The sequence below is a fragment of the Sceloporus occidentalis genome, unplaced genomic scaffold (assembly GCF_023333645.1).
Source record: "Sceloporus occidentalis isolate IW3139 unplaced genomic scaffold, rSceOcc1.0.p SCAF_1, whole genome shotgun sequence".
Classification (NCBI taxonomy): Eukaryota; Metazoa; Chordata; class Lepidosauria; order Squamata; family Phrynosomatidae; genus Sceloporus; species Sceloporus occidentalis.
In genome coordinates, this window is record NW_028316981.1 from 179329102 (window position 1) to 179353860 (window position 24759).

General features: G+C 43.2%; 1 protein-coding gene across 2 annotated transcripts in view; it reads left to right on the forward strand.

Moving 5' to 3' along the window:
* GRIPAP1 (GRIP1 associated protein 1) overlaps positions 1-24759 on the forward strand; it is a 64627-nt gene that overhangs the window by 16562 nt on the left and 23306 nt on the right. Inside the window, exons 11-21 of one of the 2 annotated variants that reach the window (XM_089484396.1) lie at positions 619-718; positions 2008-2085; positions 7298-7390; positions 7920-8054; positions 11231-11326; positions 11545-11757; positions 11966-12079; positions 12421-12498; positions 13711-13806; positions 15558-15614; positions 17021-17120. In XM_089484396.1, coding sequence (XP_089340522.1) covers positions 619-718; positions 2008-2085; positions 7298-7390; positions 7920-8054; positions 11231-11326; positions 11545-11757; positions 11966-12079; positions 12421-12498; positions 13711-13806; positions 15558-15614; positions 17021-17120 — 1160 coding nt within the window. The remainder of the gene's footprint in view (positions 1-618; positions 719-2007; positions 2086-7297; positions 7391-7919; positions 8055-11230; positions 11327-11544; positions 11758-11965; positions 12080-12420; positions 12499-13710; positions 13807-15557; positions 15615-17020; positions 17121-24759) is intronic. The other variant, XM_089484405.1, reaches the window with a different exon arrangement.

Consider the following 24759-nt stretch of genomic DNA (forward strand, 5'->3'; position numbering starts at 1 on the left):
AATTCTGATACAACACTGAATAAAATTGTGCTTTTAAAAAAATTGTGGAATACATCATGGAAACACAAACAAATCTTGAATGTAGGAGAGAAACCTTTTAGATTCGGGTTTTAATTATTTCTGTTCCAGTGGACATTTGAGTCTACATAAGGAGCTAGAGGAAAAATATGCAATTGGTGATCCTCCAGATATTGTGGGACTCCAACTCCCATTGACTGTGATGGCTGGGGCTGGTGGGAGTGACAGTCCAAAATAATTTGGGGGGGCCTGCATGCTTCCTTGTTGGAATGTCAAAAGAGAGATGTTAGGGGTTGCTGTAAAAGGTCTATGAAACATGGAGCACGAAGTGTTTATTAACCACTATTTGGGGCATATGAAAAAGTAAAGTCAAAAACATGGCTAGCTGAGATGTGAAGACTTTCAGGAGAAGTAAGGAGACTGAAGAGAGGAAACATCAAGAGGAATAACCATAAGGAGGGAGAGTTTGAAATAGATGTGAGAGTGACAAAGATGCACTTCAAGGGTACAAGGAGAAAGGTGACTTAAGAAGGGTAGTGGTGTGCCACCTCACCTTGATGGCCCATTCTCTGTAAATAAACCCTCATTCTCACCTTTTAGGACCAAAATTGACGAGATTCAACAGCGGAAAGAGGACGAGCTCAAGTCCCTTCAGATTCGCAATCAGAAGCTACAGCAGGAACTCCAGACTGTAAACCAGGTACATGTCACCTTTCTCTACGTTTAGAAAGAACATTAGCCTTTTATTTGTTCTTTGGCTGAAAAATGTGTTTCCGAGCATTTGGGAAACCTAGTCAGGAAGAATAACATAGTAGTTAGAATGCTGCATAGTTTTCTTCCATTATTGGTACATCCCAAAGTGTTTCAGGAAATTATTTTGCACCTAAATGCAAGTGGCTTTTTTTGGGGGTGGGTGGAGGACAACAATTGTGGGGTTTGTGTAGAAAACAGCTTACAGATAGGCACGTGGTTTTTCTGCATGATTATAGTTTTTTCGCAGAAAGCAGCAATCTTGTGCAAAAAAAATGCCACATAACTATCTGGAAACAGTGGTTTGTGTATGAACACCACATAATCTTGTCACACACAACTCATCTGTATTTCTGCACTGAATAAAGCACTTCAGGATGTGAGAATACTGGGTAAAAACTGGGCAGAAATACTCATTTTTTTCCTACAGCAAAGAGAAAACTGCTGAAATTATCCACCCTTATTTGAAAGGGTTCAATTGTCAAATTGTTACATCCCTGCTATTTTGAAGGATTCTGATTCTAGGCTGAGCCTCATTCAAGCTATATAGGGACTATGTTGATCCTTGGAGTCAAAGAACTTTCCCCCCTTATTAGGGAAACTATTTGATAAAGTCTTCAGTACTTCAAACTCAGCTCTTCACCCTTGACCCCTTCAGTTTCAGTTCTCTAATCTGCACAGTGGGAAGAACTGTGGCCTGTCTTCATTGCTGGGGTTAGCTGCAAGGAATTCTGAGACGCATGGTTCTTCTGAGATCTTGTAGCACCTTTGAGACTAACTGAAAGAAAGAAATTGGCAGCATGAGCTTTTGTAGACTTCAGGTGCTACAAGATCTCACTACATACTGATTCTACAGACTAACATGGCTATATCTTTCAATTCTACCACGTAGTTCTGTGAGGGTACGGCATCTCTCTAGCAGAGAACTTTCAGTACCTCACAAAATTACTGGTCCCAGAGTTCTCAGGGAAAAGCCATTGCAGCTAAATTAAATATAGCATAGATGTTCCCAGCGACAATGAGCCAGAAGGCAGAAAAGCCTTTTTCTTTAAAAGGAGATGCTGCATTCTGTGTTCTTCATGTCTTCCTATTAATCAGGTCCTGCTGACATCATTTTTCTCTCTGCCTCAGCATGTAACTGGTGGAATACCCTGGCTAGAGGGTGTTGTGCCAGTGAAATACCCCCCCCCCCCCCCCGTCTGCTCCACTCCCTAATTTAATCTATTCTTTCCTTCACAGGGCTTCTCGGAATTAAAGGACCAACTGCAGAGTCGTCGGAAAGAGCATGAGGTGGCCCTGCAAGCTCTACAGGACCAAGTGAGTGCACCCAGGAACACTTTCCCCAACAAATAAGAGCTCATTAGTTAAGAAACTCTAGTCTGTATCAAGCAGTAATGTAATGGTACAGCATGCATCCCTCTAGTATTGTGGATTTGTGTGGCACAATGAATCATTCCATTTGAAAACATATATGTTGCCTTCCAGTTAGGTTTGTGAGAACTCCAAGTAATAAAAGAAAGAAAAGAAAAACTCCCATGTAACCCATATTTGGTACTAAGAAAAGGGCAGTTCTCTAGCCTTTGTTGATTATGAATATTTGCATTTTAGCTGTGCTGTATAATTCTGATTCTGTTTTCTTTAGATGGGGCAAAGAAATCTCCCCCTAATTGGTGAAGTCTTTATTTTGGCCAGTCCTTTTTTTGATAGTTCAGTAGGTCTTTCCCTCACAGAAGTACATATTCATAGTAATAAGGATTAGAAACTTGTGGCTTCTTGAATAGTATTCTGTGACCACTAGCACATTTGATTTTTTTTTAGTACTTCCATGCATATGGAGTCATCTGATTAATGGGAATGTCAAACTGAATCCACCCACATTGTTCTTTGAGACACCTGAATGAAGATTCATCTTGTTGACTTGGAAATAAAAAAGTATTTCTTTCTACAAATTATTCTTCTTCTGTTCCCTTCTTTTTATTCTCTACATTACACACTGGTTTTCTCTTTCTGTTCATCCCCCATTCTAATTTTCCCTGCTTATATTCGTCCCATGGATCTCTCATGTTTTACGTTGACCCATTTTTTCCAGGTGTGGCCTACTATGCATTTCATTTTTAAAAAAAAAAAACTGGCTTCAATTTGCCTTCAATGTGTTTGTGTTCAGGTCCTGTGCTCATTCTGCTGGAGGTTGAGCACAAAGGGACTTATTTTGGGTAAACACCCACAGAAATTGCACTGTCATGCTTCTCAGTATCTGAAAATTAGAAAAGTGACTTGTTAAAAGGACCTCAGGAATCTAGGTGTTAAAATGTCCACTTTTCTTTAAAATAATAGGTTCTGGCAGCATATTGAATATGTTGAGCAAAACTCTGCATGCTAGAAGAACTTTTGGTGTGCCCAGTAAATAAACTATTTGAAGGCCAAAGTACCCATAGAGGAGACTACTCACTGTATCTCTGTGTGATACAGTACTCTGGCTATATCTTCTTCCAGTCAGCCTCAGCTGTAGATAGGCAGTCCTACCTTTGTCAGGTTAGTTTGGCTCATGCATGTACTCCCAAGACAAAGACATAAAACATTTTTCCATATTCAGAAGAGACTGTACTTCTCTGCATAACACTCTAGGCTTCCATCCTTCCAGTTGGAAGCTCTGACTTGCACAAAAGTAGAAAGACAAGCCTCTTAGTGTGGCAGTGCCTGTGCATTCATACTCCCTTTTTTGGACCCATCAATGAAGCATGTCTCCCAGTTTTATTTATGTTCCTTATCAATCAGAAGTAAGTCTGAAACACATTTTGAAACATATTCCAGCAACATGTGGAAGGCCACACCTTCTCTACCTCTGGTTAGTGAGATCTTCTGATTGGTTTCAATCTGGCTGAATTGTTGTGAGTATTTCACCAGCATATGCACAGCAATGCCATCCACAATGTCAAACCACCTTTTTCACACCGCATTGTTTTTCTCTGCTGGTGGAGATCAAAATATCACCTTTTGGGCCATTCTGGCTGTGGGATTTGGTAATATTGTTTGGTCCAAAATAGTAATTTCCCCATGTTTTGGTGGAGACATACCAACATATCATCCTAATTCTCTTCAGCCATCAATACTGAGAGGGTTAAGGTTGCTCATTTATTGTTCAAACCACATAGTATACTTCCTAGTAAAAAGTAATTCTGCAAAAGGGAGGTTTGAATAAATGAAACAACTCTATTAATTGGTCTAGCTAATATTGGACTAGGACACTGGCAGACCAGGATTTGAATTCCCGCTTGGCCATGGAAACTTACTGGGTGGCCTTGGGCATGTCACACATGCTCATCCTCAGAGGAAGGCAAGGGCAAACACTCTCTCAACAAATTCTGCCAAGAAAACCGTGTGATGCATTTGCTTTAGGGTCTCCATAAACCAGAAATGACTTGAAGGCACACAGCAAATTGATTCTGATTAGAGGAGGAGATTGTGTTTCCAGTTGTGTGGTTTTAGTTTGCTTCTGGTTACTGCTTGCTGATCCATAAACCCCTTGGGTTTGCTCACATACTCAATGCTGAGTTTCACATTCTCTCCTTTGCATATTGTTTCTTCTTCAAAATATGTGTCAGGTGTACTTTTTTAAAAAATTAAAAACACAGTTATTTGGTGTTTTTCATAGTTCCATCTGTACCTTTATTGATCTAAAACCCGGAATTAGAACAGTTAAGGTACATTTATTATTATTAACCTTTATTTATAAAGCGCTGTAAATGTACCCAGCGCTGTACATACAATCTTTTTAATTAGATGGTTCCCTGCCCTCAGGCTTACAATCTAAAAAGACATGACATAAAAGGAGAAGGGAAAGGGTTGAGGAGGAGGGACCAAGATGAAATTACAGTCGCCCTAACCCGTGGATCTGAGATCCACGACCTCGATTATGCGCAGAGGGGTGACCTCCGTTATTTCTAATGTTGTGTGTGCCCGGGGTGCGCATATGAGAGCGCGCCCTATTCATACGCGTGAGCCTCCGTTTTCATGGGGAGTCTGGAACGGATCCCCGCACAAACGGGGTGCCAACTGTATATACATTTAAACAAACAAGCTTCATTTATATACCACTTCATACCACCTAAGCAGTGTCTAAGCGGTTTACAACTGTAAGCTAATTTGCCCCCAACAATCTGGGTACTCATTTTAGCAACCTCGGAAGGATGCAAGCCTGAATCGAGCCTGGGCCCTTTTGCTGGTCTTGAACTCACCACCTTATGGTTTTGAGTGAGTGGCTGCAGTACAGGCATTTAACCACTGCACCACCAGGGCTCATTTAGAGTACCTTGTTGCTGTTGTTTAAAGCTTGTGCTTTGCTGAAATCGGTAAAGGTTTCTAGTTTTTTTCCTGTAACCCACCCACCATACAGGGTGTGTGTTGTCCTTCATTTATTTGAATTACAAGCAAGGCTTGACATATTTTGAGCAAAAATGCATAATCAGTTTCCGTGCCAAGAACTGCAAACAAATTATGCAGATTTACAAAGTGGTTCACCTCAACTCCACGGTTGGTTCGTTGGTTCCCCTTTCTCATGGTCCCCCTTCACCCTCCAAGTGTGTGGGTGCAGAGATGTAAATCCATATTGCTTGAACATGTTGAGGTCTAACAAGGATGTAGTTATGCGAGGGTGGGGATTTTCCCCCAAATAAAAATTCTGACCCCCCCCCCATGAAATTTTCCTTCATGAGGATAGATATGTTTTGCCACTCTAGATGTCTTGCTTAGAATGAAATCTTTCCTTTAAAGTACGTCTCTCCTTTCATACTCCTTTCACCGACCTTCACTCAGTCTGTGCACGTTTACCTAGAAGCTTACAAATCAAAATGTTTTTTCTTTACTTATGCAAGACCTACCTGACTTGGTTGTTTCATTCCACGTGAGGATATTACTAGTTTTGAATTAAAAGTTTGCTGAAACATGTAGACCTCTTTTTTTTTTTTTTTTTTTTTTTGAGGCATTGGAGGTTATCCCTGTCCTTTCCATGATAACTCTGATTCTGGTATTAAATTTTCTGATAATGAAGTAATGTCCAGGAATGAATTGACTTTACTAAGTGATAGGTTTACCTGTATGTTAAATCATTCTTCAAAGAGAGGTTACCTCTTGCCTTTTAGCCCAAAAAAGTGCAGTCCAGTAGGAAGTTATAGGGGTTGAGAGTTGTCAAGGACCACAAAAATGGCCATTGTTATTATTACTATAATTATTTATATCTTGCCCTTTCCCCAAAACTGGGACTTATGGCAACCTTGGGACCATACTTTGCCCACTCCAGCATCACAAGCTGTCCCAGCTTCCTGCCATCTGCCAGTCATACTCTGTTTAGGACTTAAGATGGCTCTGGTTCCTGAATACCACACAGTCTTGGGGAGTTTCCTTGGTTTAAATTAAAGGTCTCAGCCAGACAATGGGGTTCCTATTTTAATATCTGTTTCCCTGGCTGCTTTAACACCATCTCATTTGAAAGCACTGCAAGGAATGTGAGTGAATTTGTTTGTGGCAGGGCCTCCCTCTGGCCTTGAGGTTTATTTGCATGATCTTCAGGTTGTAGTGGTTGTTAGGTGCCTTCAAGTTGACTCTGACCTGTAGTGCCCCTATCCTGGGGTTTTCTTGGCAAGATTTCTTCAAATGAAATTTCCCTTGCCTCCCTTTTGGTCTGAGAAAATGTAACTTGCCTAAGATCATTCAGTGGGTTTCCATGGCCCAGTGCAGATTTCAACTCTGGTCTCTTGGACTCAGAGCACTGCACACCATTGCTAAACCCCTGGATTTAATGGTTTAGCTGCCCCACCTCTCAATTTGTTAGTTTATGTCAGAGCTTGGTAAATTCTATATTTTTGGACAAAAACTCTCAGACCTCCGTGTTCAGTGCTTGTGCTTACTGGAGGATTCTGGGAGCTGTAGTCTACAGAAGTAACATTTCCAGGATACTACTGCACTTACTTCAAAGTGACTGTGGTCAGCGAGTCCCGATACATTAGAGAGGCCCTATAATCATTCTTTTCAATGGGATCTTCAGCAGCTCCCCGCAAAGTCCTGCTGCTGCCTTAATACTGCTTTTGCCATTAGAACTTTTGCATTCCTGTTTGTCTTTCACATTTCTTAGGAAGATAAGAGATTGCTTTAGACCTCTTGTCTTTCTCAGCAGCCGCCTCTCCCTCTTCATCACTCATGTGTTGCCACCCTTTCCTTTCCGCTATGTACAGTCTGTGATTATTTTAAATCTGCAATAGTCATGTCTTAATAACTGTGTGTATTAAATGCATTTGTTTAGTCTTTTTTTACTGCCATTTATGTTGCTCTTTTCCTCAAGCAAAATAAGTCTGACTTTCCTTTAAACAAACAAAAACTAGTACAGAGCTAACACTGCCTCCATGTTCTGCTCTGTATTTATAATCTTTTCTCTCTTCTTTTTATCCTGCTTTGTCCTTTCTCTTTTCCCCCACCTCTTTCTCTCTCTCTTTGTGCTTTCTTTCCTTCCCCCATCTTTTACCTTTTGGGGCATCAGGTTGCTTGTCAAAGTGCGGAGAGCCAGGAGCAGGTTGAGACCATTCTGTCTGAAAACGATGCTCTGAGAACCAATCTGGCAGCATTAGAACAGGTACCATGCCCCTCCATGGGAGCAAAGTGCTCAGAGGGCTGCTCAGGGGTGGAGGTGGTGATGGAAACCAGGGTGCACATCTAGAACATTTGAAGGGCCATAGTTGCCCACCTGAAAGAGATGGCCTCTTTTGCTGCCCATATTCTGAAAGAGGGACCTCAAGAGCTCATTAGGCCCATCTTGGTTGGGTCAAATTTTTATTAACAGATTTGTTTTGTATGTAGAGGACCTTCATAACCTGAGGCCCTAAGCAGTTGCTCACTTAGCTTGTGCAAGAATCTAGCACTTTTCCCAGAACATGCATCTGAGAAAAGGCATTTTTGCAGTGAATTCAAAAGTTTAATGAAAATGCTAACAAGGCTGGTCTCTTGGATGTCACAGTGAAGTATAGTTGGATATAGCCCTTTATAGATCTGTTGGATTCCAGTACACCATGCATAACTTGAAGGTCTACAGAAGCCCACATGTTTTCTTTGTATGGCTCCCAGACCTTTTTCTTCCATTCCTGTCCTTTGTTCTTTACCTGTAGATCCAGACGTCGAAGACCCAAGAGATGAATCTAATGCGGGATCAGGTGGCAGCCTTGGGATCAGAGCTGCAGCAGTGTCAGAATGAAAAGGAGGCACTAGCTGCCCAGCGCGATGACCTCAACACACAGCTCCAAGTAGGTCAAGGTGTCAGCACACAGGCCTGAAATGGCCCCTAAGCTGATGGCATTGCAATTGCTACTGCTGCTGTTGCATGCAGGGTCTAGCTGGCCACTTTGCATAATCTGGAGGGGAGGGAAGGGGAGAAGGGAAGCACTTTTCAGAAGAGTAAGTTTCCTTCTCTGCACCACTCTTGGGCACAGTATGCAAAATGGCTAGTTTGGGGACCTTTCCTGCTCAGAGAGCCAGGAGCAGTCAGAAGGTAAAATTCTAACCTTATTTCATTTCTCACAGACCCTCTCTTTGATTTCTTCCTTTCCTATGTGCCTTGATGTTCTCTAGGTCTCTGTCTCCTTTTCAGTGTGTTGACAAGATGCTGCCCTGCTTCAGTTTATTCCAGGAGCTCTCTTGGCCCTGGACTTCCTCTTTGTTGTGGGCCTTCAAATTGTTCCTTACTTATGGAGACCCTGGTTTTCTTGGCAAGATTTGTTCAGAGAAGGTTTACCTTTGCCTTCTTTTGAATCTGAGGGAGTATAACTTGCTCAAGTTCATCCAGTGTATTTCCATGGCTGAGTGGGGATTCAAACCCTAGTCTCCAGAGTCATAGTCCAACCCCAACACCATGTTTGCTGTCTCACAATGCTGGCTCTCTGGTTGGACTTCCTCTACACTAATCTTTTCCCAACCTAGTTCTTGCCTGATGTGATGGACTTTGCCTCCCATCAGTCTTTGCATGGTCAGTGGTCAAGTATCTGAGAGTTGTTGTCCAAAACATCTGGAGGGGAACAAGTTGGAGAAGACTGTTCTAGACTGGTTTTTAACTACATAGTGTGGATGGGACGCTAAAGTGTATTAAGGAATATGTGCTATTTATACTAAAGTTGCCAAAATTGAAGAAGTCCACACTTTTACAGCTCTGACTTTGAACAGGAATAGTTTAAAAAGTTAAATGGAGTTTAAAATACTTAGCATGGAAGTTGAAGTGTCCAAAGCATTTCATGTGATATTGACACTGTACTTGATCTCATGAATCCTTATATCAGCCTGACCTACCTCACAGTCTTGTTGTGATGGCAAATGGAGAAACATTTAAGCCACCTTTAGAACTTCTTGGAGGAAAAGAGTGGTATAAATCCTAATTTTAAATATCATAGGGGAGATGCTATAGTCAGAAATACACAAAGAGAGGGGAATTTATGCTGTATGGGAGTTCCTTAAAAGTGAGATTTTGAAGGCACAATCAACAGCAGTTCCAATTAGACAGAAAGGTATGAATGAAATTTATTACAGTCAGTGACTAATACAGACAGAAAGGTAGGAGGCACCACAGAAACCAGAGTGTGTACATAAGGACCATTCAGATGTGCTGAGATTTAAAAGGGACATGTGTAGGGGATGGTGGTTGGGCCAATCACCAAAGAAGGGTACAGAGAATCAGTCAGTATTTGTAGGAAGAAGGCCAGGAAGACTGAAGCTCAGAACAGGTTCAAGTTTACAAGAGAAGCTAAGGATAATATAAAAGGGAGGATGGATTAACTATAAGAGAAAGAACAAGGAAATGTAGGTCTCTTCCATGCTCAAATAAAGAAATAGTAATAGGTGATGGAGAGAAAGCAGAAGTACTCAGCACCTACTTTTTTTTAATTTATTTATGTTTTATTTATTTAGGTATTTATATCCCGCCCTTCAGCCCTAATGGCTCTCAGGGCGGCTTACATTCATTATTTTTTAACCAGACAGTTACCTGCCCTCAGGCTTACAATCTAAAAGACACGACACAAAAGGAGAAGGGAATGGTGAGGGGGAGGGGATCAGGTCCAGCATTCTTCTCTCCCTCTGAGGCCTGGACCAAGGCAGATGGACCGGAGGGAGGGCTCTGCTTCTTCCAGGCAGGCCTGGTGGAGCTCGCCTGCCTCTCTCGCCCAGATGGTGGCTGAAGGGAGGGCTGAAATAGAAATAGAAACTTTGTTTCTCTTTGTGCCCCCTCTCCCCCCAGGCAGCACTCAGCCTGGTAAAAATAGAATGAAGGATGTAGTGAGGGCCTGAAGCCTAAAAGAGATAAAGAGGTGATAAGGAGACATATAGTTACTTTGAATTATTTCAAATCTCAAAAGCCTCCAGGGGTACTAAAGGAACTTGTAAGTGTAATCTCAGAATTATTGAATTTTGAAAACTTTAAAGAAAAAGTTAGGTACTTGAAGACTTGAGGTAAATAAATGTAGTTCCATCTTTAATTAGGAGGAAAAGAGGACCTGAGCAACTGTCAGCCACTCATCTTGATGTCAGTACCAATAATAATAATTCTTGAATAGGTAACAATCTGTGAGGATTTAGAAGAGAATGCTGTGAATCTCAAAAATAAATCACGCCAAGCTAATCCTGTCTTTTTATTTGATAGAGTGGTAAGCTTTGTAGATCAGGGGAGCACTGTGCATGTAGTGTATCTTGATTTCAGTAAGGCTTTCTAATAAGGTTCTCATTATATTCTTGCTGATATACAAGTAGGGACAAGGCAGTTCTGCTTTTAAGTGGATTTGTAGTTGGCCTATGAACATGGATTACTGTGTCCTTTTTTGGGCACAATTGAAATATGTGCACAGGAGGGCAAGCAAGATGGTAAAGTGCCCACAAACAAAACCCTCAACAGTTGAGGGATTTGGGTATATTATGCTGTAGAGAGAAGACTGAGAAGTGATATGATAGCCATTTTCAAATATCTGTTGGAGTGTATAGTGGAAGATGAAGCTACCATATTTTCTGTTTCTCCAAATAGTTGAGTCAGATTACAAGAAAGGAGACTGTTACTGAACATTAGAAGGAATTTCCTTATTGTAAGAGCTATTCAGTAGTGGAAAAGAGTACCTTGGAAAGTGGTGAGCTTTCCTCACTGGTGTTTTTTAAACAGAATTAGACAGAAATGTAGTAAGACAACTTCCTTTCAGGGATGCTGTGGATTTCTGTATTGCCAGGGGCTTGGGCTACATGATCCTTGTATTACTTTCCACAATTTTATAATTTTAATATATAAATAAGTGTGTTACGGGAAGTTATGGGTCTCCGTTTGTATGCTCCTGAGTGTTCCCAGCTGTCCATCAGAGATGCTCTTACAGAGAACTTGGTTGTGGAGGGAGGGGCAGGGCTTGTCCTAAAGGACAGTACAGTACTTTAGCCCATCTTCACTTTTGTCTCTTAGGAGTCACTCCGGGCCAATACTCGTCTCCTGGAGCAGCTACAAGAACTTGGGCAGGAAAAAGAGAGGTTGTTACAAGACCTTGAGGAGACTCGGAAGGTAAGTGAGGGCAAGAGCAGGGGCAGGTAGAGAATTAAGTCTCACTTCTCTCCAAAAACTTCTGGTAAAGTTTGACTAGGCTTCATGAACCAGAATAATTTTGGTTCTACACTGTGGTCTGTGGTAGGTGAGGAACTCTGCATTTGGTTTGTCAGTGTCAGGGCTACGCCATTCTTCTTGATGCAAGGCGATCACTGTGATGCGGCTCTGCTTTCCAGACAGCAGAGAAGCGCAAAGGCATGCTCGATGAGATGGCCATTGAGACCCTCCAGGAAAAAGGACGCCATAAGGAAGAGATTAGTAACCTCCGTCTGCAGCATGAGAAAGAGGTGTTGGCTGTGCGGGCACGCTATGAGCGAGAGCTGCGGGAACTGCACGAGCACAAGAAGCGGCAAGAAGATGAGCTGCGTGGCCAGCTTAAGGAGGAGAAGGTATTGGTCAAAAAACTGCAATCCCAAATTACATCTCCTGAGAATTGAGCTTATCCAAACCTTAAGGCCTGGAAATTTGATCTTTGTTTCTTTTAATGAAAGCTGAGAGCTTTAGGATGCTGGATCCTGTGTCCTGCAAGACCTAACTTATGTCTTGACCTGCATTCCTGGAGCACCTGCATTTCTACCTTTTCTCTTGCACTTCTAGGGTCGTAGCCAGGAGCTGGAATCCATGCAGCAAACAGTGGAGGAGCTGCGCCTGCAAATACAGTCTATGGATGGCACAAAAGGCTGGTTCGAGCGGCGACTTAAAGAGGCTGAGGTGACATTCTAGATAAGAAACATATGGCACAGAGGCTTCTCTGATCCCGGTTGTGCAAATCTCTAATCCTGATCACTACTCTACTGACTGCTTGCTCTTTCACAATAGGACACACACATCAGAGGTGGCGTCATTTATCCCTGGGGCTCCAGATATTTTGGACTTCGGCTGCTTGAAATTCTAGCTAGCCTGACCACAGCCATTGACCATGGGAGTTGTTTTCCAAGACCTCTAGAGAGCCCAAGGTTCCCTATTAGAAGAGCCCCTAAGGCCTCATAGGCCTGGTCAACTTCAGGTCTTGTTCTAAAGGTATCTGTTGGTTTCTTCTCCCTCTTCTCCAGGAGCTGATAGAAAAGCACCAGCTGGAACATGCAGAAGCCCTGCAAGCCTGTAAGGAGCAGCATGTGACTGACCTGCAGGTATGGAGAGGGTGGGTGTTGTGATGTCCTCCTTATCAGGAGAAAAGGCAAAAGTCTCCTTTTAGCACCCTGCACAGTGAGCATCCTCCCACATGCCATCCAGCAGGGACGTAGCTAGGATTTTAGGAGGGGAGGGTCCAGACTAAGTGCCACCATTATAATGGAGCTTGAGTGCAGCGGTGCAGCAGCACACACCATTCATTTTTCTAATGGAAGGGGGGGGTCTGGACCCCAAGAACCCCCCCCCCCCCTTGGCTACGTCCCTGCATCCAGCACTCAACAAGCACTACTGGTTGGCAGGACTTGCTTGCTTATTGCTGGTGATGGCTTGCTACAGCCTATGTGAGTTAATCTGGAGGCTGCACCAAAAGAAAGGAGCATCCTGACTTGGGATACTGATTCAGACATGGTCAATTTCAGATCCCATCTAGCTATGCCCATGATTAATTCTGGCAAAAGAATCCTCTGGCTAGGTAACTCAACTAGGACCACATCCCACAGTGGAGTTATTTTGTTTTTATTTGTTTATGTTAAAATATTTTTATTTCATTGTTTATCAAAATGTATTACAGAGTGGTTTACAACAGTGAAAGAACACTCCCTTAAAAAAGATCAAACAGAGATGAGAAGTGTTTGCCTCTCAACATGTATGGGTTTCATCTCCCAGTAGCCGGAGCCAGCATGACAGTTGGGTGGGATGATGGGAGATGAGGTCTGGCAAATACCCTCCCCCCTTCTAATCTTTGAACTAAATTAGGCCTCTCAATCCTACATCTTTTTGGATGTGAAGAGGTGGCCGGTGCTGATTGTGACTTTGGAACTGCAAGGGATTCCCAGTTACCAGCATGAAATGCAGTGCAGGATCAGTTGCCAAGAGAAGTGCTAGACAGGAGAGGAAGCACTGAACTCTCCCACAACACACCGCTCTCCTATTCTATATTTCTTCTTTACCTCCCAGCCCCACCCAGCCTTTTGAGATGTGTTTGTTGATCAGGTGGGGGGGGGGGGGGAGAAACTGCTGGGGTAAAAATGTATCCCTCTCCACTTTCTGCTTCTCCCCTACTTCTCCCCACCCCATCCCAATCCTCTGGAATTTTCTACATGAGGAACATATACAGAATTGGAAATCTAATAATTGCTGCCCAATATGTAGTTCTATCTTCTGAACACCTTATTTGCAACCAATCTGTTATTGGGTTGTTTCCTGTGCAGTTGAAGGACCAAGAAGTGGAAGCAACCAAGGAGAAGTTGCGAGAGATCGAAAGAGCCAGGGATGAACACATGGATACAATCAACCGCCTGAAACAGGTGTGCATGTGCTGCTGCCTGCCAGCTTCCCCTGGGAACTGGTGCTTGGCAGCGTGAGGTTCCTAGGTCCATCTGTTCCCTTTCTTTTTGCCAGGATTGCCCATCTGCCAGAGTATGTCTCTTTCCCCAGGGTGCTTGTAATGCTTGACATAGATAGACAGGTGGCGCCATTTCTCCCCAATTCAAATATTCAGATATGGACTTGGGCATTTAATTCCCAGACAGGAGCCCTAGTCTCTTATGTGGGTGCCTCTCCAGGTCAGTTGCAAGAAGTGAAAACTGTGTGTAGCCAGGGTTGCACTGAGAGAGGACCATAATGTCACCATCAGTATTGACATTAGCATTTCCCCTACTGCTCCAGCCAAGTAGAGCTCCCAGTATAGCTTACAAATACAGATGTTCTTCCATATCCATGGATTCTGCATCCACAGATTCCCGTATCCATCGCTTGAAAATATTCCCCTCTCCAAAAATAATAATTCCAAAATGCAAGTCACAATTTCCCCATTGTATAGAAAAAACCCCACACCATTTTACTAAACCATTGTATATAATGGAATTTAAACATCCACAGATTTGGTAATCCATGGCGAGGGGGGTCCAGGAGCCTACCTCAGCAGCTACCAAGGGCCCACTGTATCAGTAACAACAGTCTTTTTTCTCTGCTTTATGGTCTAAAAGACACCAAACAAAAGGTGAAGGTGGGGAAAAGCAGAGGAAACAAACATTAAACTCTAACGCTTAGTTACAAAAAAAATCTAGGGGTAGCTGTGTTGGCCTTATAGCAAATCCTAGAACATCCAAACAGTGATACCTTTATGGGGTGAACCAAAATGCACAATTATATGTTGCAAGCTTTCGAAGTCACACTGGCTTCTTCATCAGGCAAACAGGAGACAAAAATTGAACATGTTAGTTATAGGCCTGCATTTTCTGTTTCTGGTCTTCTTTAAGGAGGGCTATCTGCAGGCTGACACAAGGTTGTTATGAATGTTCCTTCCCATGCAAGTTGGTGGGGAGAGAAAAATACAATCTGCAACTGTTACTTCTCTGGCTGATAAATGGGACCAAGCTAGACTTTGCCATTATATTCTTCCTGGAAGGCAGCGGAGCAGCCTCCCTGGGCTGCTTGGTGCCAGCTGTTCTGCTTGTTGAAGCCAAAGAATGCCATCCTTCAGCTTTCCAACCTCCCCAAATAACCTTCCCCTTCCACCTCATTTTATCAGATTGTAGATTGAAGGTCTGGAGATGCTTACCCACATTGTGGGAGATTTACTTCTCCTTTCTGCTGAATAGAACAACAACAGAGAGGATGTTAAAGGAGCTCCTGCATGCTGGTGGGTGGTAGAGGATTTAGCAGTGAACTCTAGCAGCAGAAATAAAGTGTGCAGAGTGTAAAGATTTAACTGCCTGGGTTTTAAAAAAAAGATAATTTATGCTCCTATGAGGATCAGAACCTTGCTTGCTTCTTAAAAGAAGAAAAGGAAAAAAGCCATTTCCACCACCTCCCAGGAATATGAGGATGGGAGTCACATTCCACAACTTACAGAACAGTTGTGACCCAACAGTTAAATTTGTGATCCTTGAATAATAGCAATTCTGCTGCTCAGAATGAAGTGATTATATGGATGAGGTGAGCAGAGGGGAATGTTGCCCAGTGTGTTATCAGTGTGATAGAAATGTAACCTGACACCTCTGGGCCTAGCAGAGTCATTGAGAGTGGATCTGTGACTTCCTTGTCACCCTGACAGGAGGTGAAGGACACAGTAGATGGACAGCGGATCCTGGAGAAGAAAGGCAGTGCAGCGGTAAGCTGGGGAATCCTGATGAGGGACATGGGGAGGGGGGTGAGATAACAGCAAAGGCAAACAGGCCCTGTTGAACTGACCCTTGAATTCAAGGATGCCTCTCCTGTTTGTTCCAACCATTTGCTACCTTTCACCCACTAGAACTGAGAGTTGAGCCTCTCAGTCTCCCTCTCTATTCCCCCATCCCATAAGGAAATTTTTAGATTTTTTTTGTGGATTGAAGGCAAAATATCCTAAATTCCTCTCCCTTTCTGTCTCTCTCCCCCTCTCTCAAACACACACACACACCCTGCGAAAAGAGAACATCAGGAACAAGGAGTTCCCCTGCACCACCGCACTTGGACACTGCAATGCGCCATTTGACATTCCCAGTGGGGGGAACCAGGGCCATAGGCCTGGAGAGAAGGATCAGGGACTGCTGTGAACTGCCAAGGTGCAGCCACTGTGCTCCCCTGATGTTCCGCTTTGCCTGGGGGCTTATAAGTGCATTAAACTCTCAGCTGCTTCAGTGGTGCCCCCTTCCTCCCTCGTTCCATACCGAGTGGTGTCTCATGCATATCCTTGAATTGCCAGGCTTGCCTTCTCACCACTGGCAGGTTATCTGAACAACCAGAAATACGAGGGAATGTTAAAATTGTAGAATCAACCCCCCCCCCCTCCGATGTTGGGGTTTGCAGCCACATGTCCCTTTATGGACCATACCTCTGTGGTCCTGGTGCTGCTTTTCCAATACCTTCCCCCCAACCCATCCTGAACATTTCAGCTCTGCAGCTAAGATGTTGAGCTGCCTTCCAACTTAAGTGCCTTCCAATCCTAGGCTCCCTGTGGTCTTTAGCCAATGTATCTGTTTAATGACATGGAGATTGTCTTGTCTGTCTTAATTTGCAGAGATATGTTTAGGTCAGAGTTTGGAACCCCTTTGACAACCCCTCAAATCCCCCAGCCAGTGACCATGTTGGCTGGGGAATTTGGAGAGCTCTCAACCACAAAGGTATATGTGTGTTACATTTCCAAGTTCTGGTTTGAATCAAGAGGACACAGTTACATTGGCATTAGATAAACACTACCTGTTTCCAAGAGAAGGCAGCTGTTTGGATAACTGCCATAGTGATGAGGGTGCTTGAGAGAAGGTTGCCTTCTTCTTGTCATGTCACTGTTTACATCAAGGTATTGTCAAATGGAATTACGTTTTTCTGTAGCAATGGCCTTTTCTTTTCTGGGGAGGATGGCTGTAGTTCCTCACTGGTGTCTGAATGAGAGATTTTGGCAGGTGTGCTTGGATTTCTTATTTCAGCATTTTAACAATTTAGATTTGACACTAAAACTGGAGTATTGTGTGGTTAAGCTTTGGGGAGTCCTGCCACTAGCCCTGATTTCCCTCTCCACCATTTCTGCCCCCACAAAAGTTGAAAGACCTGAAGCGGCAGCTCCACCTGGAACGGAAGCGAGCAGACAAACTCCAGGAACGCCTCCAGGAGATCTTGACTAACAGCAAAAGCAGGACAGGTGAGAGGTGGCTGTCAGCAGGGGGATGATATAGCTTTGGTTTTTCCTTTGTTTTCCATTCTAAACCGTGTTGTGATCAGGAAGATGGCATAACCTTCGAAGGAGCAGAGGTTATGACCATTTCCTATGGTAAATCAGTAAATAGGGCCGACTCTGTCATTAGTTAGAATGATCCAACTACCTCTTGTCGAAGATGCAGGGAGACATGGTGATCTTCCTCCCAGCTATTCCTCTTTTTTGTCAGAAAGATGCCTGTGCCACACAGCCTGCCCTACCCTACCAGATATGGTGGACGACACTGTCACATCCTCAGTGCTGTGGTAAAATTAGATTATGTTTGTGAGTCCTTCCAACTTTATGATTCTATAGCAGTGGATTCTCTGCATCAGCAGAGAATTGGACTACATGACTTCTGGCAGTGCCTTTCAACACTACAGTTCAGGGATTATTTATTTATTTATTTATTTATTTTAAAGCCACATATACCAAATACTGGTCCAGTCACCATGTTTAGGTGGGAATAGAAAGGGGGAATCTTCTTGTTTGCAGCTATAAAGGACTTGACTTTTACTTCAAATAATAAAGCACCTTGATATTCTCAGAGACTTAAATGCTGTATCTTAACCAAATTATGATTCTCCCCCTTCTCATTTTCATGCAGAATTACAGTGCAGACAACCATCCCTGATTGTTTAATGTTCCCAGCAAGGCACATGTCTCTCTCTTTTAATCTTCTGTTCACTCTGAAAATACATGGTGGGGAGAGGAACCAGTTGTGGCTCACTTTTGAAAGACAATATAAGTGTATAAAATAGTGCATGTAGGCATTTTCTAAAAGTACACTTTCAGCAGGCCAGTTGTGTTGAGTTTCCACTCAATCTGGAGGATTTCCTTGACTGTTGCTGGACTCTGGATACGGGCTCCAACTGTAGGTGTGTGGTTTAGTATCTCAACCAGTTTAGTTTGTTACTAAACCCCTGATATCCAGCAGCCAGAGTCAAGCGGAAAAGAAATACCATTGGGATTAAAGAATTCTCAGCTCAGCCTGGGAACTGGTTTTAAGTGTTAGAACAAACTAAGCTCAAACTGCTTTCATGCCAAAAATCCACTCCATGTTGTCCTTAACATTTTCCATTTCTGAATTATTAAGGGGGAGTTAGTTTGTTGTCCTTTTTAAGCTGTTGTTAAAAAACTAAGAATTGGAAGTCTCTGCCAATCTATGGCATATCCCCCAGAGATCTACCAACTGGATCCTGGTCTATTTTCTGCTCCACTCAAGCACTAAAGGGCTCCCACAACAAGCCTTTCTGAAATGAGATGTTGGAGTCATACCAGGTTCCTACCCCAAATGTAGCATTGAGTCTAGAATAAATGATACATTTTGTGGTAGAGTTGTATCTGCTTCCCACTATTCCTCTGAATTTGCTCAGCTTTCTAAGCTCCTGGCTCAACAGTACTGGGAAACACCAGATGCATTCTTGGGTGCTGGCATAAAAAGGACACTTCTTACAGTCCCCAGGCCCCCCTGGAAGTAGGAAGCCAGCTGCTTTCTGGTGCTGTAGTCAGTCAGACACCTGGCCATCTCAGCTGTGCGGTCCAGAGAGTGTGGGGAATGGTGCAGCTTGGAGGCACCTTGCAGGGATGTCAGCATTTTTAAAAAAGCTGATTTCATTAAATAAGCCATCTGCTTGAGACCTGCAAGGGTGAGGAGGCTGGAGAAAGAGGATATGGGTGCAAAATTAGGGTCTTTTTATGCTGCACTGTGATGTGTGTGAAAGGAGGCCTGCTGGTTTGGAGCTAGGGCAGGCCCCCAAGTGAGGAGGGCATGTCAGGCCTCAGATCTTTGGTGTTATTAAAGGATAGCAAGATATATATATATATATATATAAAATTTTATGTATATTAACTGTCAGAGTGTGGAAAGGTCCCTGTGGGATTTTTCTGACTTATAAACAAAAATAATGTGTCTAGCTTTGGATAGTGTGTGACTTGGAGGTTGTGAGGGCAGAATTTGTGGCTCTGTCTCGGGTAGAAAAAAGGCTTCTGACAACACTGTTTGCGACAGAATTGTATTTGTTATATCTATTTCACACTTTTCTTTCATTGGACTCAAAGCAATGTATATGGCTCTCCTTCTCCCCATTTTTGTTCTTACAACAACGCTGTGAGGTCAGCTAGGCAAAGAGACAGTGTAACTGGCCCAGGGTCACCCAGGAAGTTTTCTGCTTCCACCTACTCATCCCAAGCTTCAGTCCAGTACCTCACAACTACATTCCAACTCAGTCCAGAAATCCCACCACACACGCTTCCATCATGACATTTCTGCAGGTCATTGGAAGAAGGAAGTTGAAATGTTTGTTGTTTAACATAGCCACAAGGACCTGGAGAATATTGACAAGATGCAAGCAGTGGTGAAGTTAGTGAAAATATTCCCAACTCTGCAGAAGGGGAAATGTTTCCCTTTCATTGCTGCAGATCAGGGGTAGGCAATCTTTTTGAGCCAGGGGCCGGGTTGCTGTCCCTCAGAGAACTGGGGGGCCGAAGCAAAAAAATAAATAATTAAATAAATTTTTTAAAAAATAAATAAATAAATAAATAAACCGGGGCAAATGTGGGACAAAATTTTCAAATGGAGGACACTTTTTTAAAAAAATGGAGGACATGCAAAAAATTTGCTGATTTTTTAAAAAAAATGTTAATATAAATGCATGTTTCAGAGGCTTCTATAGACAATTGCCCCCCCTTGCCTGCCTCCTCCTGATAGGCCAAAGGCCCCACACCCTCACGCGAGAGGCCAAAGGCTCTGGTGGCAATCGGCGGCAGGACCAGGCTGGGGCTGGTCCCAAGGCCTTGCCGGGCCGCATCCGGCCCGCGGGCCGCAGGTTGCCTACCCCTGCTGCAGATAAAATGCATCACATATCTTCTCATCACCCAGATTTTTCCTCTCACTAGTTCAATGGCATTGAGGTGGCTTTTTGGTATATGTAGTTTTAAAGCTACCGGTAATCTTATTCTATACAGGACTGAACTTGGATTTTTACAAGAACACACAGATGTACAGTATATTCACTTTAGTTTGCTTTTTTTAACATTCACTTCTGTTTGGTTCTTTAACAAGGCTTCAGTATCTACTTTGACCCAACAACAAAAACAAAAGGTATGGCCAGCCAGTAAAATGGCTCCATAGGGCATTGCCGTTGCCCATTCCTGCTTTAGTAGCTTTGTGCATTCTTAGAATTCCAGTATAGAAGTGAGCTCTGTATAGGAATTTCATCAAGTAAACAGCAACTCTTTGGCATTTAATTAAACAAATCTTCCCCAACATTTGACTCTCCAAATAGGTTGGACTGCAGCTCTCATCATCTCTGAGTATACCAACTGGAAATGGTAGCAGTTTTATCCAACATGGCTGAAGCTGTCACTTCTCGCAGCAGATTATCTCCTGGGAGCCCATAATGTGGGCAAGAGCATAGGTTGTATTGTGTGGTGGTTGGGAAACTTAGTAACATCAGTTTATGCTAGGAATGGGCAGGTTGGGGCTCTCCGGGAGTTGGTGAGCTGTCTTCCCATTACCTCTCAACATTGGCTGGCTGATCCCACCCTCATCCTGCCCATTATGTAACATGCCAGTAAAACTATGCAGGCTTGCAGAATTCAATATTTTCAACCTCTATTTCTTTTCTGGTAAAATCTGTTTATCCCTCAGATGTTGCAGTGTCCCCCCTTTTCTTGACTTTGAACCTCTTGGGTTTCATGGTCTCTGGCACATGTTCTTGTGCTAGTAATCGTTCATCTATCTTCTTTTTAATTGTAGGTTGCATCCACACTGCAGAAATAATACAGATTGACACCACTTAAACTACCATGGTTCAATACTATGGAATGCTAGGATTTGTAGTGTCTTGTGGCACCAGAGCTCTCTGATAGGGCCAAATGTTTCACAGAGCTACAATTCTTCGAATTCCATAGCATTGAGCCATGGCAGTTAAAACAGGGTCAAACTGGATTATTTTTGCTATGTGGATATAGCCTTAGCAATAGCACTTTACATTTCTATACCACTTCATAGTGATCTAAGCACTCTCTAAGCAGTTTACAATGTGTAAACCAATTGCTGGGTACTCATTTTACCGACCTATGAAAGGATGGAGGGCTGAGTCAACCTGGAGCCCTGCGGAATCGAACTCATAACATTGTGGCAGCGTTTCACCACTGCCCCACCAGGGCTCTTAGACACATTTTGAAAGATCTTGAAGAAGAGGGGAAGTGACTTTTCACTGTACGGTAGTTTTAAGGGCAATAGTGTGCTTGAAAGGGTATTTTTAAAAAGGGGACAGTTAACCCACATTAAGGGGTTTTCAGTATGCATTTGAATGAGCTTCTATGTCACCAGCAGTGGCTGAAAAAGTGATTCTTGCCTGAATGGCTGGCTGGCTGGCAGCTGCTGCTGTTGCTATTAAAGCAACACACACACACACATTCTTTAAAGTAGGCCTTGAAGTGTGAAGTACTTCTTCCGGGGCCCCAGGGGGGGGCTGTCATTTGGCCCCTGGCAAATTGCAGGCCAGAGATGCCTTTTCATCTTGCTGCTTTGATCTCATAGCTCCTCAGAATGCAAAGGGACTTCTGATTTCTGCCTTTTTAAAGCAGTGGCACTTCCTCCCCTCTCGGCAGTCTGCACAAAGAAGTCCTTCACTCTCTGCAGGGCTTTTCTTTTCCCAGCATGGAGTTGAGGCTTGAAAGCCATCCTCTTACACCTCCTCCTTTTTCTTTTCTTTTTCCTGACAAAAGGGGCCACCGACCTCCAGCTTGGCTTGTCGCTTTGGAAGTAAAAGAAAAGATAATTGAGCCTAGGAGTCTCAGGTGGAGGCTGGTGTTTGAATGAACAGGTAGAACTTCTGAAAAGGATACAAGGCACGTGGAGGGTTAGCGGGGTGGCTGTCCTTGGCAGCACCAGGCTCCCAGCAATGAATGGCTCTCGTTTTTCACCCGCTGGATTAAAAATTAAGCAGCCAGCCTAGGCAGCTGCAGTGCTAGCTCATAGGATTTCTCACTTCCTACGCAGCCACCACTCTCCCTCCATCAAGCTCTCTCCACATCCCAATGCCAGCGTGCTGGCAGCACGATTGCTAGTGATGGCATGTCAGGACTCAGGGAATAGACTGGAAACATGAAGTGCTGCAGAACATCTGAAGCAAAGTGGAGCCATGACCATTCATGTAGTGTCAAACTGCTTTATTTCTACAATGTCAATGCATCCAGTCTGGCTTGGAGGTTTGTGTACACCGGTCCTGAAGCTCTGTCCCTCCCATACCCTGACCAAATGAAGAGTCTTTAAAACAAGGAGCGGACAATATATGTATTGTAAGCCACCTTGGATCCCATTTTGGGGAAGAGGCAGGATACATATTCAGTAATAAAAAGGTGTGTAGGCCACATGTGTCTCCAGCCCATTTTTACAGGTCCCAAACCCTCCCAGACAACCCTCTTATTTTATATTATTTTATTTTGCTCCAAGAGGTGGGTTGCCATTCCTGAAATTCTCCAAGAGCAGCAAGGTACTATAGAGCAAGGAGCTGTGTTTTTCTGCAGTTCCACCCTCACCCCACCACCCCCGGCGAAGTGAACTTCTAAATCTAGAAGAACGTGAGCAAACCACCTTTTTAGGGAGCCCAATCTGCCTGCTGAGGGAGACAAAACTGACCCTCTGTATCTTCTTCTGAAGGACAGGCCTTGGACCTCGCACCTAGCATTCATCACCTTCTCTCTAAGAGCTCATACCCAGCACACTTCTGAGGTCAGCTCACCAGCTCTGTGGACTGTGGAGGTCTTGAGTTGGGTGTGTTGGGCAAGTGTTGAAGCTAGTTACTTAGGGTAACTAAGGATAGAAAAACGAAGAACCTCTGGAACTCTTTTGGACAATCTGGTGTAGAGCCTCCTTTCTTCTTGATTCCCTCCTCCCCTTTTAGAATTTGCTGTCAGATTTGCTAGAACTGCTGTTTATAAAAACAATAGAAAAGAAAATTAGCACATTTGTTTAGAGCTTTGGTGGATGCACCATATGGTATGTTCTGGAAGCTAACTTCTGCAATTTGCTGGTGGAGTTGTGTCCTTTGTCTTTAGGGGCTGAATATTTTATAAACTGGACTCAGTCTACTCTTCTTCCTGAAGAGTTCAGGGAAGAGTACATAAATTTCGTGGTCCTTTGTATCATCACAGCTACAGTGTGAAATAGGTGAGAAGCTACATTTGGGGACAAACACAGTTTATCTGTAGGAGAATGAACCCACTCCACGTTTATTCTCCAAACTAACTCATGAACTCCCTCTGATCCTCTAGTTCTGCTCTGGTCTTTCTTTCTCTCTGTTTCCTTTTCTGGATTAACTGTAGCTTAGCATGTCTTTTGAACCTAAGCCTTAACTTTGGTTTGTTGATACATGCCTGCTTTATTGACCATGATTTGGCTCTGATCCCCACCCATCTACATGGCTGAGAAGAAATCTTCAGAGTAACTGCTAGGTGTGGGCTAAATATTGGTCTCTCTAATAAACCACTGACCAATTTTTGTTGGTTTTCGTTGTGTCTGAAAGAAATGCTATTCTTAATAGTTCTTGAGTTGATCTTGCAAGGTAGTGCTTGTGCTTCTTCAGCAATCATATGTGTTCAGATTTACTTAATACAGATTAGTTATTCTTTGATTGATACAGAGCCTAAGTGTATCTTGCTTTATACATTTTAAAATATATTGGCAGACGATGGGGCTTGCAGCTTTTTGTGGAAAAAAAGTTGACTATAGAAATAATGATTTATTCTTCCTTAGACGTCTTTGTAGATTTTAATGTTTAGGGCAATTCTCTAGTTCTATCTTCTGGAAAACTTCAATTAATCATAATAGTAAGAAGCCACTGGCCATGACAGCTGAGAGTTTCTTGGAGCTGTTGTCAAAAAATAATGTTTTCAAGCTCTGTTGTTGTTGTTGTTGTTGTTGTTATATAATGTTATATAATAATAATAATAATAATAACAATAACAACAACAACAATAATAATCAGATCAAGCACTTAGGGCAGAAAAATGAAATGCACAGATGTGGCATGGGTGACACCTGGCTGAACAAGACTATGTGTGAAAGGGATCTGGGAGTCCAAGTAGACCACAAATTGAACATGAGTCAACAGTGCGATGCGGCAGCTAACAACCCAATGTGATTTTAGGCTGCATCAATAAAAGTATAGTGTCTAGATCAAGGGAAGTAATAGTGCCACTCTATTCTGCTCTGGTCAGGCCCCACCTAGAATATTGTGTCCAGTTCTGGGCACCACAATTCAAAAAGGATGTTGAGAAACGAGCGTGTCCAAAGGAGGGCAACTAAAATGGTGAAGGGTCTGTAAACCATGCCCTATGAGGAACGACTTACGGAGCTGTGGATGTTTAGCCTGGAGAAGAGAAGGTTAAGAGGTGATATGATAGCCCTGTTTAAATATTTGAAGGGATGTCACATTGAGGAGGCAGCAAGCTTTTTTCTGCTGCTCCAGAGAACAGGATCCGGAACAATGGATGCAAGCTGCAGGAAAGGGGATTTCACCTCAACATTAGGAGGAACTTCCTGACAGTAAGAGCTGTTTGACAGTGGAACAAA